The 18,174-nt window shown below is 50.8% G+C and overlaps 1 protein-coding gene and 1 long non-coding RNA gene across 15 annotated transcripts in view; one reads left to right on the forward strand and one right to left on the reverse strand.

The window, feature by feature from the left end:
* The window catches only part of Svil (supervillin), a 125,733-nt gene that overhangs the window by 92,103 nt on the left and 15,456 nt on the right, over nucleotides 1-18,174 (forward strand). For all 13 annotated transcript variants that reach the window (XM_013515381.1, XM_013515379.1, XM_013515382.1 and 10 more), the window contains 10 exons: nucleotides 1,357-1,525; nucleotides 4,680-4,852; nucleotides 5,003-5,158; nucleotides 6,358-6,494; nucleotides 7,313-7,460; nucleotides 7,587-7,732; nucleotides 9,566-9,741; nucleotides 12,268-12,412; nucleotides 12,937-13,213; nucleotides 17,448-17,599. In XM_013515381.1, coding sequence (XP_013370835.1) covers nucleotides 1,357-1,525; nucleotides 4,680-4,852; nucleotides 5,003-5,158; nucleotides 6,358-6,494; nucleotides 7,313-7,460; nucleotides 7,587-7,732; nucleotides 9,566-9,741; nucleotides 12,268-12,412; nucleotides 12,937-13,213; nucleotides 17,448-17,599 — 1,679 coding nt within the window. The remainder of the gene's footprint in view (nucleotides 1-1,356; nucleotides 1,526-4,679; nucleotides 4,853-5,002; nucleotides 5,159-6,357; nucleotides 6,495-7,312; nucleotides 7,461-7,586; nucleotides 7,733-9,565; nucleotides 9,742-12,267; nucleotides 12,413-12,936; nucleotides 13,214-17,447; nucleotides 17,600-18,174) is intronic.
* On the reverse strand, nucleotides 9,751-17,432 carry LOC102021998. 2 transcript variants are annotated; one of them, XR_261384.2, is made up of 4 exons: nucleotides 17,338-17,432; nucleotides 15,508-16,544; nucleotides 14,459-15,394; nucleotides 9,751-11,811 (listed from the first exon to the last, which is right to left on the reverse strand). It is a non-coding gene; the product is annotated as an uncharacterized LOC102021998 (long non-coding RNA). The 2 variants fall into 2 exon arrangements; XR_261383.2 differs by having other exon boundaries at nucleotides 14,459-16,544.

The raw sequence follows: 18,174 nt of genomic DNA on the forward strand, positions 1-18,174 counted from the left end.
ACTTAGCCAAACCTCTAGACTCCCCAAGTTGACACAATGTATCAACCATAACAGCTTATATTCTTGTAACGCATCAGGATTTGTATTTTCAGTGAGTAGCCAAGGAAACCGAAACACTCCTGCTCTTCTCTTAGAACCCCCAAATTCTAATTGATTGCCTTTTCTCCTCAGCTAGGTTGTCTTTGTTCTATTATAGATTTATTAATATTATAAGCATTATCTTTGTTGTTGTCTTTCAAAAAATGAAGTCTGGGTCAAGCCTGATGAAAAGTATCAAGCTCTGATTTCCCAGTCTCCCAATAACACATTTGGTCCTGAATCTAAACCCTCGGAGAGTCATCGGATCAGAATTATGAATTCAGTGACTGTGCTTTTGGCTCTGAAAACAGTTATAAATGTGCAAATATCAACACGATCTTGCATAAATTTCCAGTGGTGTGTATCAATTTCTGATCAGGTAAAAGCTGATAGCCTTTCTTGAAATCACAAATTATTTCTAAGAGAAAGTTTTAGTAAGTAAATATTGAGAGAAATATTTCATTACAAAAGTCAGTGGAGTCCACAAAAGAATAACATGTAGAAACAGCCTTTTATCTCTTGGTTAAAAATGTTCAGTATGTGAAACTTAGCAAATACCAGACATTGGGAATCCCTCTTATTGATGGTGACCCCCTAAAGGTTGAAAATAGTAGAAAACAACCGCCATAAACCAGCAACATAAAAGTGCGCTACACTAACTGAACTGGTGGGAAAGGAATACTAACAATGAGGCATTTATCACATACTTATAACGGTGATCTAGGCCGTGGTTAGCAAGCAGTGACCACAGCTAAATCCAGTGCTCCTGTTTTTGTAAATAAAGTTTTATTGGAACACAGCTGTGCCTGTTTGTGAACTGACTGTCACTCCTCACTTTTATTTCTAAGAGAAGATTTTAGTAAATAGCAGAACTGAATAGTTGTAACACTGGCCATATGTCTCCCTGTGCAAAGCCTGAAATATTTATTGCTTGGTCTTCTGCAGCAAAACTTTGCTGACCCCCAGTATGGGATGAGACAGGGGTTAGCTCTTCTGCAGCAGAAAAGGTCAGACTCCGAAAGGCTCAGTGGAACTGTGGGCAGCAAGGTCAGCCTCGCTCCCTCCTACCCCTGCGGTGGGCGTGGTCTGCTCTGGTGCGATGTCCTCACAGAAGTCGAGTGAGGGCCAGCAAGCAGCCACACGATCTGTACACCGCTGTAGTGTTTTCTCCACTCCTGGAACTTTGAGGAGGGGTAATTTTAACAGAGTGTGAGGTACAGCCGTGGGGGTTGTTTTCTAGAGAACTCTTACGTTGTTTGTTTGCTTGTTTATTGATAGTTGGAGAAACAGTACTCACTGTCACTGGCAAATCTGTTAAGGAGGTGATGAAGTTGGACGATGACGAGACCTTTGCCAAATTTTACCGCAGCATGGATTATAACACACCAAGAAGTCCCGTGGAGCTGGACGAGGATTTCGATGTTATTTTTGATCCTTATGCACCCAAGTGAGTTATTCTGGTCTTCATCTTTCCTCCACTAAGACAGGCTTCCTTCACTGTACCCACCCAGTCCTGGAACAGCGAGCTTCTGTCGCTGTGTTACTGTCTCTGCCGCAAAACCACGACAGCTGCACTTTTACTCTAAAGCCAGCTGTGCGGTACCGTGGGGCCCGTAAAGCATACCTGTTGCAGACCAGGTGTGCATACAGGCAAACCGTGTGTGCCACAGATGTTTGCCCTGTTCCGTAAAAATAGCGTCACTGAATTTTTCACATAACTCAGGTATTGCTGTGCACTTTTTTACATTAACACCACTTAGAGATTCCTACACCTGTTCCATCTGACGTGTTGACTTCTCGTAATGGAAAACCATTTGGATGTTATGAACTCAAATTAATACAAGTAACTAGGAAATCAAGAAAGAGTGTGACTTAGCTTACAGTAATATATAAAATCAATAGATCTGCAGGTATTTTCAGAGATGGCCAAAGAGTTCTCTTACATGAGAATGTCACAAAACCACCTAAGCAGTGTCACTGCGATACTAGGACTCTGTCAGTTGCCTAGTGCCAGAGAAATACCTAGGTCACACTGACTTCAGCAAAAGAAAGTTGTGGAAAGATTTATGGATTCAAGGCCCAAAAAGTTCAGGTGTGACCTCAGGTTCTAGCAGTTCATGGGAATGTGGTCTCTCCATGGCCATTTTCACATGGGCTGGCTTCATTCCTGAGGAGGGTTTGCCCATGGGGTGGACAGTGGCCATGCCCAGCTCTGGTTTCACGGGCCACCTCCTTAGCCAACCAGCACCAGGAGATTCTCTTCACAGAAAATCCAGCAGAAATTCCGAGCATGTTCACTGTTGCTTGCGTGAGTTCTAAGTCCCTCCTGAAGACATCCATCCCATCCTAGAGATAGAAGACAAGGCTGGCCAGAGCCAGGATCTAGGTCCTCCCCAGAGCCATGCAGAGGCAGGTGGTGACAGCACCTGAGTTTTCCTTCAGCGGGAAACTCAGGTGCTGTCACCAGAAGCAGAAGTCCACATGCTAGGCAGGCTGCACCCACAGCAACCAGCACACACCTCTTCCTTCCTGCAGAATGATCGGGGGACCTTCTCTTCCAGAATGTTTCTGTAAGCTGCTCCTAACACATTTTTTACATATTTCAGTTTGGTCAGTTTGTTTCAGTTGGCATGTTTCCATTTCTTACCTTTAAAAAATGAACAATTTGCCATTTCAACCTTACCATAATATTTGGGGTGCTTGTGTGCATAATGTAACCATTTCTCAATCTTCTCCCCACCTAAATGTTTATATTGTTATGTAATCTAAACATATACAAAGTGTGCTCAAAACATACACTGAATGTTTAAATCTTTAAAAGCTGATTACAGTAAAAGACACATTGCCCTTAATCCCCTTTAAAATATTCCCCCATCTTGGTTACTTTTTTCTCGTTACTGAGACAAACTACCCAACACCCAAAGTTAAAGAAGGAAAGGTCTGTTCAGCTCACAGTTTGTGAGGTTTCAGTCCATACTCGGCTGGCTCCAAGGCAGGGTGGCAGGGCAGAGGGACAAGGCAGAGAGGGCAGCAGGCAGCAAAAGACAAACAGCAGCAGCAAGCAATAAGCAACCACCCTCTTCCTGTCCCTTATATCGTACCAGGCTACCCATCCTTGAGGCAGGTAGCACTCACGCCCGTGATCCTAGCATCACACCATGAGTCAACCACAGCATCACATCCCTGATCCCAGCATCACACACCCTAGACCCAGCCACCTTCAAGAGCCCCACCTCGTGAGGCTTTGGGGGACATCTAGATACGAGCCACAGCATACTCCCCATGTGTATCGTGCTTGCACTTCCTCAAGCAGTTCCGGAAGTCCTCTTCCGTGAGTGTCTTTAGTCGCACTGTTGCGGCTGCCTTCACGCCCTGAATTGATTCAAAATGTTTCCATAGCATTTTGACGCAGCAGAAGAGCCAGGCAGAACAGCCAGAGCTCTGGCTCTTCCCAGAGATCCCGTCAGTACGGACACACCATGACAGTTTTACAAGCCTGCTTTCCGCTGACTGGCACTCAGCGTTAGCATTCGCTGTACTGTTGACCACACCTCCTAAGGCACTCGTGAAAGGTGCTTCCTAAGGAACAAGAGCAAAGGGGTAAGGTGCTCCAGGTGAGGGAGAAGGTTTTGAGAGGGGCTAATGGCACTGTGTCCTTTCCTGTAAGAAATTTTGTTAAACGTTCACCATACATTTTAGTTACCCTTGTATGTGTATGTGTGTATTCTCACTAGTGCACACACACAGACACACACCCCAGTGTTTACATAAACACTCTCAGGCACAGAGCTGCACCCTGGGGAGCTGAGCGCGCTGGCAGCAGTCCCCCAAGAGCTCGTGTAGCTGTGCCCAGCACTCCCCATGCTTCTCTGCTGCCCACAGCCATGGAAAGCTGCAGGGCAGCCAGTGGCGTGGCAGGCTGTGTTAGTTCAATACATTATCACGGTTCTTTTTCTCAGGGGTCCACAGGGTGAGAGGAAGCTCACTGTGGACGGATGCGAGGGAACTGAGAAGCTGCTTTGTGAAGAGCGTGTCTAATCTGGCAGGGAGGCCTGGATGGAGAGGCGGTGGTGGCTTGTGAATTCTCCGGGGCCATCGCTGTACTATTCCAGACAGCACTGCACCCAGAGAGACATGGGTGTAGGCACGAGGGGGACCGACAGGGCTCCCTACGCTTGTGAGCTGTCTGGCAATGGAGTAAGCTGCCCCCCGAAGCACTGATGCCCCTCCAGGCTGAGCGCAAGGAGGCCTAGGAGATTCGTGGGAACCCTCTGTTCATGCCCCTGATGCTCCCTTCCTCCGCCAAGACCCTGTGACTCCATCTCAGGGTAGAGGTGGTGGGAGGAGCTATAATCTTTATAATGACTGCAGCTGAGGCAGGAGGATTCCTAAGCTCAAGCTCAGTCTGGGCAGTTTAGCTACTTAGTGAGAAAATAAAAAACCTAAGACCAGGCTCAATGTGAAGATACTGGGGTGACTTACAACGAAATCAGAAAATGAACTGTTGGGGTGCACTGCCCCGGGTCCCAAGCCCACTCATTAACCAGACCTGGCTGCTGTTGCTGCTGACCAAACCGAGACTGGCTTTGCTTTACCGGCAGATTGACGTCCTCCGTAGCAGAGCACAAGCGTGCGGTTAGGCCCAAGCGCCGGGTGCAGGCTTCCAAAAACCCACTGAAGATGCTGGCTGCGAGGGAGGACCTCCTTCAGGAGTACACAGAGCAGAGGCTGAATGTCGCCTTCATGGAGTCGAAGCGGATGAAAGTGGAAAAGAGTGAGTGTCAGGAACAGCAGAGACCGCCTTGAGTGGGAGGAGCTCAGCCTAACTGTGAAACAGATTGGTTAGGAATCATTTCTGACGTAAGCACCGTCATTTCACTAAATCTTGCTTCCCCCCTTGGCTTTCCTCCTTCAACCTACCCAGTGTCCTCCAACTCCAACTTCTCAGAAGTAACTCTGGCAGGCTTAGCCAGTAAGGAGAACTTCAGCAACGTCAGCCTGCGGAGCGTCAACCTGACCGAGCAGAATTCCAACAACAGCGCGGTGCCCTACAAGAAGCTGATGTTGTTACAGGTTAAAGGTACTTCCGGGTGGCATGGAGGAACTGCGCACTGAGCAGGGCTTTTTGTCTGGTCTCAGGAGTCCCGAATGCTCCCCTTATTGCCCGTGAGGGTGTGGTGTGCGTGCTTCCTTGAGCCTGCCCTGCCGCGATGCTGTGCCGCGTCCTCACACCTGAGCTGCGCAGAAGCCCGTGAGGCAGCAGGCATCCTGCCCACCGAGGCTTTGAGAAGTTGCTAACATGGTCACAGCAGCGCTGAGGGACAGGCAGACTGCAGGTGTCCCCGCTTCCAGCACCCAGCTCTGCCCCTGCACCCTGACCCCCTGGCCGCGGGGTCTACATCCCTAGTGCTGCACACAGCTAGCAGGTGCACCCTGAGGGCTCAGCATGGACCTCAGCTCTCCCTGCCGGGACCAGCAAGGGCCCGTGAGTGCCAGGGGAGCAGGGCACATTCCTGGGGAAGGAGCTGGGGGTGCAGAAGCCAGAGAAGCAGAGCCTACTGTACCTTTCCCTGTCAGGGAGACTTGGAGCCAAGCAGGGGTGCTGAGTGGGCAGGAGAGGGCCTCTCTGTAGCTGGACTGCGGAGACGTGGATGAAAGCAGTATCCCCCACCTGGGCAAGGCCACTGCCCTGTTTAGTGTACTGAAGACTAGAAACTGGTGACCGGTTCCCACGGCACAAGGCAGAGACAGCACCGCGTGTGCACTGTGGAAAGCTCCAAGCTAACGTCATTTATTGGAAGGGATGAGTGAGGCACAAAGCAGTACTTCCCCCTGAGCTGATTCCTATGTAGATGCCCCATGAGGTATGGTGGAAAGTCTTGGGGAAGGAGATCGGATCCGACAGAAGGCTTGCCTTTCCCTGCAGCAGGGCGGAGATGTAAAGTTAGGAGGCCGAGCGGAAGGGGCACACTTGGCAGTTTCCGTGGAGGGGGAAGCAAAGTGCACCGGGATGCACGCTGTCCGGAGACATGGACGTAGCACGGTCCTAGGCGGTGCGGTGGCATGCGGGCCAGCGTTGCCGAGGGAAGCGGTCGCTAATGCTGCTGTGCAGCCCTCACTCACGCTCCCGCCCACGCCACCCTGCGTCCTGGGAACCGTGCAGCAGCCCACAGTCTTTAGAGGCAGAGGCAGGAAAGTCCGTATCAGGGATGTCGGGCTGTGGGCGCCTCCTGGCCCTGTTCTGTCCAGGAAAACGGTGACCTCAGGCCTCATCTGCAGGGAGAAGACACGTGCAGACCCGGCTGGTGGAGCCACGCGCCTCGTCCCTCAACAGCGGGGACTGCTTCCTCCTGCTGTCCCCCCAGCACTGCTTCCTGTGGGTGGGAGAGTTCGCAAATGTCATCGAAAAGGCAAAGGTGGGTATCTGGACCTCAGGTGCGTCCACTGACGCCGCCTCTGCACACAGGTGGAACGTTCTGCCAGCTCTAGATCCTTGCAAAGCTTTCCAGAAGCCTGAGGCTTCCTTCGAGTGAAAAGGGACAGGTAGCAGTCTTTTTCCTGAGTGTCACTCAAAGAAGCCTTCAAGGGGTGTGAAGGAGGGGATTTTAGAAGGATCCTGACTTGCACTTCCAGTCCTAAAGTTCTCTTTTTCCTGCGTGAAAAAGAGAACCGGCCCCACTTCAAAGTTCCTTATCCCAGGCACACACCTTTTAGAAGAGTCTCATGAGGTGAAGCCAAAAAAACGGAGCAAAAGCTTTATGTATGGTGTGTTTCATATTGAAGATTGAGAACCATCGCTCTAAAGAAATTAGCCAGGCATCGTCACACACACCTGTAATCCCCGTTTATTTGGCAGGCTGAGACAGGAGGTTCACAAGTTGGAGGCCAGCCTGGGCAATTTAGCGAGACTGAAATAAAAGCTAAGAAGGACTGGGGATGCAGCTCAGTGGCAGAGGGTTTGCCTAGCCACTGAGGTGTGCGAGGCCCCAGGGTCAATCCCCAGAATTGTAAAAAAAAAAGAATTGTTGACCCTTGGTGCTTGATTACATTTACTTGACTTTATTGAACATGCCCCACAACCAGTGTCCCCCTGCCCCTGTAGGCACAAGGGGCAGACACACAGTTTGTCTCCTGATTGTGACATGTGCTACTCTATCCAGCCATGGGCTTTTCTAACCAGATGATTGTGTTTCTCTCTCTCTCTCTCTCTCTCTCTCTCTCCTGTCTCTCTCAGGCCTCAGAACTTGCAACTTTAATTCAGACAAAAAGGGAACTTGGTTGTAGAGCTACCTACATACAGACCATCGAAGAAGGAATTAATACACACACTCACGCAGCCAAAGACTTCTGGAAGCTCCTGGGTGGCCAAACCAGTTACCAATGTAAGAGCTACTGTGTTTAAGGGACTGAGAAGACTTGAACTTCCTTTCTTCCCCCTTGGTTCATTCTTCTAAACCAGCTACTTTTGACGTACAATGTGATGCTTTCCTATTGTTCTTGCCCCAAAGCGGCTGGTGACCCGAAGGAAGACGAGCTGTATGAAGCAGCCATCATAGAGACAAACTGCATTTACCGTTTGGTGGATGACAAACTCGTCCCCGATGACGACTACTGGGGCAAAATTCCCAAGTGCTCCCTCCTGCAACCAAAAGAGGTACAGTGCACGTACTGGCCAGCTTTCTTGTTGCCAGGCCAACACACCTGACGCAGCAACTTCCTGGAGGGAGGGTTTCTTTGGGCTCACAGCTTCAGGGCTTTCAGTCCACGGCTAACGGGCTCTGAGGCAGAACCATCACACTTGGTGAGCCTGGCAGGGGGAAGCTGCCCACCTCGTGGCAGCCAGAAAGCTGAGTGAGGAAGGAAAAGCCAGAGAGAAAGGGGCCAGAGACCAGATATGGTCCCCAAGGTCACAGCCTGGACCCACGCAGACATAGCCAGGCACATGTCAAGCCAATCAAATTGATGGTCAAGATTAACCATCGCAGTGCTTGAACAAGACTACACACTTAGAGCACTCTGCCCGGGGGTGTCCAATAGAATAGTGAGTGTCCACTGAAGGACAGCGGCTTTAGGACCATCTCTCAAACACTGAAGCTCTTTAAAAGGTATTTACTTGGAATTTCAAACCATTGCATCCATCTGAAATACTAATACAGAAATCAGAATGTTATTCAGAGGTGGCCTAGATCATTGAAGACATTTATATTTTAGGCAAAATGTGTTAGCCCTATCACTTGAATTCTGTAGGCAAAATATTTTTGGTTCCTAACATTCAGCAAAGGTAGATGCATGTATGTATAATATGGATTTTCCAAGTAAGGTGATTTTTTTTCTACTATGATATGGAGGACATTTAGATGGAAATAAAATCATAGACAAAGAAATAATGAGGAATAATTTTTAAAAGAAAGTGAAATTGAGCCTAGCTTAGAGTTAAGTAGAACTTGGACTGCTGAAATAAAGGGAAAATTATTTTAAGAAGAAGAGTAGAACAAACCACAGCCATGAAAGTAAGGGGTGGGGGGCTGGGGATTTAGGTCAGCGCCACAGCTCCTGCCTGGCAAGCGCAAGGTCAGGAGTTCGATTCCTGGTACCGGAGAAAAACCAAAAAAAAAAAAAAAAAAGGGATGGTATTATGTTCATATATTCATTTAGCAAACCCCTAGTAGAAGTGTAAGTATGGTATGACTCCTGCCTTAAGGCTCTTAGAATTGTTCACAGGAGGAAAATTATTACTGACATATCTGTACCTGGCATATATGAAGTGACCTGCATTGTGTTAAATGAATGAATGAACAAATATGGAGGGAGAAACAAGGGGGAGGGGAGGGAAGAAGAAGGTAAGAAGATGTACTTATGGAACTCCATTATAAAGCAAAAGCTAAGTGGTGTGTTAGCCAGCTTTCTGTCTCTGTGACAAAATACCTGAGAATAACAACTTCATGGAGGAAAGGTCTATTTTGGTATATGGTTGCAGAGGTTTCAGTCCATGGTCAACTGGCTCCATGACCTTGGAGACTGGAGGAGGAGGCTGAGGACAAGCTACAATCCCCAAGCTCACTTCCCCCATGACCCATGCCCTTCAACTAGGCCTCATCTCCTAGGTTTCCATTGCCTCCCAATGATGCCATCAAAATTATGGTCAGTGCACTGATTAAATTAGGATCCTCACAATCTCATCACTTCACAAAAGTGCAGAAGCTGCCAGCCGAGCCCCGAACAGTGCATCAAACAGGGGCCCTTTAGAATTAAACCATAATAAGTGACTATGAGTTCAGAGGAGGAACTGCTAACTTGAGCATTAGGACAGCGAAGAGGAAGTCACCCCACAAGGCCATGGCACAGCTTGGATCTTGTGAGCTTTCTGTTTGTATTCTCTGCCCTCTTTAGGACCTGTATCACCACCCGTCTGCCTCACTGGCCTCGCAGACCCATCCACCCGGAGCGGGTCCTTAAAGCTAACACATCCTTTTCTGCTATTTCCCAGGTCCTGGTGTTTGATTTTGGTAGTGAAGTTTACGTGTGGCACGGGAAAGAAGTCACACTGGCCCAGCGGAAAATCGCATTCCAGCTGGCCAAGCACTTATGGAATGGAACCTTCGACTATGAGAACTGTGACATCAACCCACTGGATCCTGGAGAGTGTAACCCGCTGATTCCCAGGTACTCCTGCAGCCTGGCGTCATGTGGCAGAGTGAGCGGGGTCCGCCTGCAGGCTGGATTCTTCCCGCAGTCATCCACTTGCTGCGCTTTATGTAAAGGCTTCAGTTTCATAAAAGATCTCAGGGCATGGGCCATGAATAGTCACAAAATGAGCACTTCTTTAGCTTCTACCAATCAAATCTGAAACTCAGACGTGTTGTAGTCTTCAGGAAGCTGTTTGTGTCATATTTCATTTTTGAAGCGAGCGGTAGACTCCCCCTGCCACATTCTAGGTGCTGCTATGCCAGGTGAACAGCAACTGTTCCAACAAATTACACCCTGAAAAGCTTCCTAGGATCTGGAATTCTGCCCCTGATCTGAAGGTGCAAAAGCTACATGTTTCCTTCTAATTTCGTAGCTCCACCGCGTAGAGTCCCAGGATTTATTTGACAGAGGATGCTGTCTGTGCTTCTTGAGGTGGAACCAAGGAGGAAGAAATGGTATTGAAATAACAAATAAAGTTTTCATATTCTCTACAGCAGACTGGGCTTTTAAAAGTTGTATTGGCAAATCAGTAGACTATATACACACTGTAAGAAATATGTTCATGGGGAGAAAACATTATTACCTGCAAAGGGTTATTGCTTTTTTTAAACACCAGACTCCCCCCAAATGATTTTTATTTGTGCCACAAATAAATTAGAATGGTTATGCCACCAAACTGCACAGAATTGTGTTCAAATTTCAGGTTTCCCACCCAGTTTCTTGCATTAAAATTGAATTACTGATTTATTATTTCCATAGAGATTAAAAGTGGAAGGGGCTGGGGATTTAGCTCAGCGGCAAAAGCGCCTGCCTGGCAAGTGCAAGGTCGTGAGTTCGGTTCCCGGTACCGGAGAAAAACCAAAAAAAAAAAGAGATTAAAAGTGAAAATTATGTCAGGGTGGTGAAATATTTCAATTCCTTCTTAAGCCAACGCCTACTTAACATTAGAACTGTGACACCCAGGGTTTTAAGGGCCGGAAGGACAGCTGGGTTATTTCATTCGCTATAGTGAAATAACGCCGAAGAGGAGAATCCATGTGTGGCCAGCTTATATTCGGAGGTGACGTGATCACAGGTCTGAGAGTGGGTGGTGGCCACCTCACTCACTGTCTGCAGCATTCCTGCACCAGACTCCCGGGAGGAACTTAAACAGCACAATGCACATGCCAGGCCCAGCCCTGGGGATGTGCGGCAGCTCTTGTGAGTGTCGCTTAGTGTCGGGGTGTCGTGCCAGCGCCCCAAGGACTTTTAGGGGCCGCCAAGATTATGCACCCAGCCCTTCCTGACAGGAAGAGGCAGCAGCCGCCGGGCATAATGGTGCAACCCCGGGCCAAGGCGTTGGCGCACAAGGGGCTGGACAGACCCCTTACACTGGCGGCTGCTGTGTCTCCCCGGCAGCCTCATGGTTCAGGTGGATTCTCCAGTCGCTGCCATTTCGCTCCTTGCTCTCCCTAGAGCAGGGCAGAAGTACTTGCCTTCTGTGTGTTACCTGCTCAGTTCCCTTAGAGACAGGCAGCCTCTCTGATGCACCGTTGGATACTGTGGTGTTGAACAGACAGGAAGAGACTAGCGCGGCACGGTGGAGCCGTGAGAAGCACGGCTCGGTCAGCTGGGACAGCAGCACCCTGGTCCCTGCTCACAGCGCCAGCCTGGAGATCTGGAGGCGGAGGACCTGCCGTCATGCTGAGAGCTGTGCCCTCCACAGCACGTTTTCTCCGCTCGACTGTTTTCTGAATGACCTGTTTTTGGGTACAGCGTCCAATCCTATAATCCTGGGACGACGTCAGACCTCCTGTGTTATGGAGCCTTCCCTGCCTGAAACCAGTGTGCAGAAATTCTCTCTGCGCAAGGTGAAGCATAGTGCGTCCTTGTGTAACAGGAGACCGCGTGTCCCAGAGAGCTTGCTGCGGCAGGACAGGAAAGCACAGAGGATGTGGGGCGAGCTCCTTCCCTCTGTTGGTTAGTCAGAGGAGCCCCGTGACACCGTGGGTGACTGTGGCAGGCATAGTAAGCACGTAAGATAAACACATGTGCCGCCTGGGAGATCTGCAAAATAAGAATTGGCCAGAATGCAAGAGAAGCTCGGGCCTGACGTGGCTCACACCACATCGCACACCAAATGCACTGACACGAAGCCTCACAGAGCTCCTGGCTAAAGCAAGACAGTGTCACTTATTGGTGAAATAAGTGAAAATAAGCCATTCATTCTGTATACTGCTCATACAGTATTTTGATCTTTTTCAATAGCTGTGTATTGTCATTGTTATTGGGTGTTTTGGGGGGTGGACAGTACTAGGGATTGAAGCCAGGACCTTCATACTCAGCTACATCCCCATACTGCCAAGGCTGGGCTTGAACTTTTGATCCTCCTGTCTCAGCTTCCCAGACAGCGAGATTACAGGCGTGCACCACCACACCTGGCTGCTATGTGTGTTTTAGACATCTTGTCTTTGTATAGAGTGACTAAGTTGAGCTCTTTTCTTGTCCCCTTCCACTCCACAGGAAAGGACAAGGGCGGCCTGATTGGGCAATATTTGGGAGACTTACAGAACACAATGAGACTATTTTGTTCAAAGAGAAATTTCTTGACTGGACTGAACTGAAGCGACCTGCTGAGAGGAGTAGTGGGGATCTTACTCCGCAGAAGGTATTCCAGTGAGCAGGCCTCGTACTCAGAGCTGGGTGTGGTCCCAGCAAAATGTGCCTGGATGGTCAGAGGCTTCCCAGGGTGCGCCAACAAAAGAGCAGAGGGATTTCCAATGACATCCTAAACTCCTCTGCTGTCACACTGTCATTCAGGCCTCCCAGAGGCCTCCCTCAACATGCAGGCCACAACCCCAAGGCAGAGTTTAAAGCTGTCCTTTCAGCTGTCCCTGTGACAGTAAAAACAGGGCTATTGGGGGTGTGCCTTGGGGTAGCGTGCTTGCCTAGCAAGTGGCGTGGGTGAGCCCTGGGTTCCATCCACAGCACCACAGAGGCTGAGAGGAGGGAGGGAGGGTGTGAGGGAGGGAGGGAGGGAGGGAGGGAGAAAGGAAAAAAGGGAAGGAGGAAAGAAGGAGGAAGGGAGGGAGGGGGAAAAGGAGGGCAGGTAGTTGAAATAGCGTTGAGCATGTTAGGAAACGGCTGTAGGATCAGAGGCAACTGAACACACATTTGTATGTTCCCTGGCAGGAAGACCCCAGGGCTGACGTCAAGCCCTATGACGTGACGCGGATGGTGCAGCTGCCCCAGGTGGTAGCCGGCACCATCCTGGACGGGGTGAACATTGGCCGCGGCTATGGCCTGGTAGAAGGGGACGACAGGAGGCAGTTTGAGATTGCCAGCATCTCCGTGGACGTCTGGCACATCCTGGAGTTTGACTACAGCCGGCTCCCGAAACAGAGCATCGGGCAGTTCCATGAGGGTGATGCCTATGTGGTCAAGTGGAAGTACATGGTGAGCACTGCAGGTCAGTGACACTTCGGTCTCTCTGCGCAGAGCAGGGCTGGAGAGCAGGACCGCTGCGCCTGGGGACCCCCGCGGCGTGCATGCGGGGGGCGTGCTGGCTGCGTACTGCTGCGGTCTGCCTAGCAAGCCCCACACACGGGAAGCGAGGCGGGGCTGCTCCCAGCCAGCATCGCTGCGTCTCTGGTGCTCACTGACAGGAAGCAAACCTGACACTCGGGTTTCTCCGAGGCCCTCACCGAGTCCCCTGCCCCGTCCCCGTGGGTTTTCCGGGAAAGCGATTGCTTGCCTCCACGTGATCACTGAGCCATGTGCCGCTCCAAAAAGTCACTAAGTAGAAGACATCTTGGTGATTTAAAGTGGAGCCAAAATGAGTGACATTTTAGCAAATATACTACAAAGAGGCTGGTTTGTTTGTTTGAAGTGAGAGTTCTGGAAATGTAGCTCAGTGGCACAGCACTTGCCTAACACATGTGAGGTCCTGCGTTCAATCCCCCCGAGCACTGAAGAAAAAAAGAGTCTGTTTCCTGGGAGCCTGGGAGCGCTGACGGCACTGTGCGTCAGGACTGTGTGGTGAAATGTCCTGAGAGTTCTGAGGAGGGGTCCTCGCGCTTTGGAGGTTTGGTCAGTTCCTTGCCAAGTAGTAGCCGCTGCCCACAATGCCCCTCGCCAGGGAGGAGAACACTTCCGTCACAAGCCTGATTTTGTGACTCACCTCACCAGAAAGCTTATGGACCTGCTTGCTGACTGTTTCTGGAGGCTTGGGAAGCCAGGAAGCACAGCAGGTGTTTGCAAATGAGAAATCTAACTGAGAACCCTCTGACTGTTTTCCTGCTGAGGCTGCTAACCAGTGGCCGTCACTCACTGAGCACTGACTCTGGTGAGACACGTGAGGGGCTGACTAAGCACGTCAGACCCTGCCTCCAGGCAGCATGTGGCATAAACCACGACGACCACGACGACAACGAAGCAAGCGTAGGAGAGGGAGTGTGTGCCGTGGTACTGAGGGGAGCGAGTTCCTCGACATCGGCTCTGCCAGCAGTGGGGAGGCCCAGGAGGCCAAGATGTGGGCGGCCACCAGATGGGCGTCCCCGGCGGGGTGGGATGGTGTGGCGAGCAGATCGGGCTGCAGCTTGGAGCATCCCACTCGCCATGAGCCGTGACGCTGGTGGCCGAAGCCGGTGCATCTTGGTGACTCCCCTTACACCAGTTTCTCGGATGAGCAAGAGAACAAGATTGAGTAACTTACCTGAAATCTGCCAGTAGGGGGCAGAGTTGGCCACGAAAACCCCAGCTGGCCCCTTTCCAAAGCAGAATGTGCCGAGACCCCGCTGTACTGTTCATCCTGCAGGAGCGAGGCAGAGTCTGAGTCCCAGCACAGGACCTGGGGCGACAAACGTTGGCCACAGGAGAGAACAATGGCCAGGCACCAGGTCACAGCGGAGCCAGGCGCACGGCTGAGCCCCTGAGCACAGCAAGCCTGCGAGACCTTGCTAAGTAGCACTGAGCAAAACCAAGGTCTTGCAGGGCCGCTCCTTCCAGGTGGAAGCGGGATATGGAACAGAACCCCAGGTGGAGGGACGTTACCCGTCTATCTCTTTCCTTCCTTTGTGAAATCAGAACTGCGCCTGACCCTTCCCGAAGGAGACCGCTCCCCGAGGAGAGCCCATGGGCTCCAGCATCCGGCCAAAGAGCCAGAGGCCCAGGCCTTGCTCACCGGCTGTGCATGCTGCTGAGGGAGCACGACCGGCCTGGCTTGGTTTTCTCCCCGGCTCAGGTTGTAATCTGGAGTGTGTGATCCTAGCGCCGTGCCTGGAGCGTGCCCCAAGGATCTTCCTCGCCCAGTGGCCTAATCGCTGTCTTCAGCCAGAAGACGAGGTCACGCGGGCCTACCCAGAGTAACACGGTGCCCAGAGACTCACCAAGGGGACCTCGGCTCCCTGACGTGACGCAAACCACAAGTGGACAGGACAGTCTGCACTGCTGGTGGCGATGGAGACAGTGGCAGGGAATTTATGTGCAGAGAGGCAGGGACTACGAGGCTTAGAGCTGTGGGACGAGGAACTTGGAGGGAAAAGCTTTAAAGGCACTTGTATTTCCCAGGGTGCACACAGGGAAGTATGTGTTTGATAGAACCAGACGGAGGGACGGCATAAATCAGTACGTAGCCACTTTCTCGTCTTCGCTGTTGTAAAACAGAAGCAGCAAGTGAATGAACGGCTAAAACCACGTTACAGTGAATTACTGTCATGTAAAAGCATCAGTCTAAGGTTTCCAAAGTTTTCATTGACTACTTACTTGGAGGCTCCTAGGAAATAATGACTCGACCCAGGCGATCCCTTTTAAATTTCTTCCCAATAAACAGTGTATGTCGCACAGCCAGCTCCAGCAAGATCTTTATGAGCAAAGTTACAGCTTTGAAAACCTCCAGTGCCAGAGAATGAAGTTAGAGCAGGGTGTGTTCAGCCTGCAGCACCTCCATCCAGGAACACAGCAGCCAGCCCGCGGCACTTACAGTCACTTTGTGGCCATCTCAGAAGCGCTGGCCCTTGGAGACTGCTAGTCCAGCTCCCCACCACTCATACCGCATGAGGGATGCACTCGCAAACCAGACTGAGCTCAGAGCTGGGGGCGCTCATCCTGGTCAGGGTGAGCAAAATCTGCAGCTGTAGAGGGAGCACAGTCTCCTCTTCGAGGGTGCTAATGGCCGTGTGGGTCACCATCTGTGCTGCCCCGGGGCCATCTGCAGGGTGCAGCTACAGGGTATGGCTTGTGCCTCTGCAGGGTCAGGAAACCCAGCCTGAAGAGCCCAGTGGTTTGGGGTCAGGCTACTTCAAGCAGTGATGTACAGTCAGGTTCCTAGAGGGCTGTGCTTAGCAAAATGCTGTAAGAAATTTTCAGATTAACTTGTGAAAACTGTTAAAGAGTACTTCACTAAGAAAAGGATCAAAAATCAAACAGCATGGCCCTGACCTCTGAAGAACTTGAATGAGTTCTCCTCATACCTTCAGACCATCACACAACTCAAGTTTCATAAATGGTGCTGGAGCAAAGAAAGATGGAAGAAGTCACGTGGACCCAGAGAATGCTGTTATTATCATTAATTTTTAATCTGTATGGCTGTTAACAACAACTACATTCTATTCTTATTGACCCATTGCTCATCAGCTTTCTGTTACTGTAGCAAAATACCTGAGATTATAAACCTATAAAGAAAAAAGGTTAATTTGGGCTCATGGTTCTAGAGGTTCCAGTCGTGGTGTTGCCCTGGGCCTCTGGCAAAGACAGCACATCATGGCAGAGAGAAGGTGATAGATGAAAGTTCATTTCATGGCCTGGACGTGAAAAAGGGAGAGAAAGGAAGAGATGGAGTCCCGTTCTCACCTTCAAGCTGTGCCCCCAAAATCTAGAAGACCTCACACCAGCCTCCACTTACCTACCTTCTCCAAAGGACCTTGCCTGAGCACAACCCTTACTGAGCCAGAGGTCATGGCTGCCATCCACTCTCATAACATTTATCACTGTCTAAAATTGTCCTGTTCTGCTTGCTGATTAGAATGAATATTCTGCAGTGCTCTGCAGCTTGACCATTGGCCGAGCAACCTACGATGGTCTTCAGAGCCAGTGGCTACATCTGCCTCCTCTGCTGCCCGTGTCTACTGAGTGCTCACAGGGTGCCAGACAGGAGGGACCCTCAGCGCCTCTGCCTGGCCACCCTGTGGGGACAGGCGGGAAGTCCCTGATTATGTAATGAAAGGGATAAGCCAGCAATGCATCTCTCCCATTTCTGACAGAACTTGGAAACTTCAAAGCTGTCATCATGTTTTTTGTTGAAACTAGAATAGTCTGCATTTTTTCCTTTGCACTTAAAGCCGGTCCAGCTGTTGTTTTTAGTATTGTTCCCCAACCGGCTAATCTTTTGCCAAAGCATGGCGTAATGCGGAAAACACGCGTGTGTCTGTGTGAGCCCTTGGTCTGGCTCTGGCATCACTGTTTCTCCCTGTCGCACACTCGGAGGGACCCGCCACCTTCCTCTGGGGTGACACACGTGCCTGTGGGTATCAGGAGGCCCATCAGGCATGTTTCCTGTGTGGAGAGGTGGCCTCCCTCTCCCGGGGTGTGACTCACCTGCCCTTAAGGTGCACAGGTCTCTCTCGGCCCCACGTCCTGAGGCGAAGTGCTTGCTGGCCCTGTTGTTCTCAGCTGCCTCCTCACCCTCTGTCCTTCCATGTTTGCAGTGGGAAGCAGGCAGAGGGGAGAGCATTCAATCCGAGTGGCCGGCAAGGAGAAATGCGTCTATTTCTTCTGGCAAGGCCGGCACTCAACTGTGAGTGAGAAGGGAACCTCGGCCCTGATGACGGTGGAGCTGGATGAGGAGAGGGGCGCCCAGGTAAGATGCTGCTCCGGGACCCCAGAGGACACTGCCCAGCCGGGTCCTGCCTCTGCAGATGTCTCATCCTCCGCACTGCACTTTCACCTGGCAGCCAGTGTCGTGTCTACAAGTGGCCAGTCCACAAAGCCATGCCCGTGGCCAGTGGGTGTTTCTGAAGGTTTCCACCAAACTGATTTAAAAATCAAACAAGGAGATTCATAACCCATTTCTAAAATTGGTAGATTTTCCGAATACTGGGTGCCCAGCTGGCAAGGATCTAGTATCGCAGGCCCTCTGACGCTTCTCTCAGGAAGCTCCACTCAGGAGAACCATCCTGAAGAGCACCGTGGGGTCGAGACCTTGAACATGATCAGCTGCTCCACTTACACAAGTCCACCTGGAGGAAGTATCAGAGATCCGTGTGGAACATGGGATATTCCCACTGGGTGAAAAATCAACCCAGGTGACTTTTTCCAGAGCACACTGCACTGTGTCACGGATCCAAGTGAGCTCCCAATCGTTTCCAACCCTTCCTGTTGTCCTTACACACCTCCCAGCCGCGCCCTCCTCCTCTCCTCCTCCTCCTCTTCCTC

Source organism: Chinchilla lanigera, unplaced genomic scaffold, assembly GCF_000276665.1.
Source record: "Chinchilla lanigera isolate Chin_1 unplaced genomic scaffold, ChiLan1.0 scaffold00028, whole genome shotgun sequence".
Taxonomy (NCBI): Eukaryota; Metazoa; Chordata; class Mammalia; order Rodentia; family Chinchillidae; genus Chinchilla; species Chinchilla lanigera.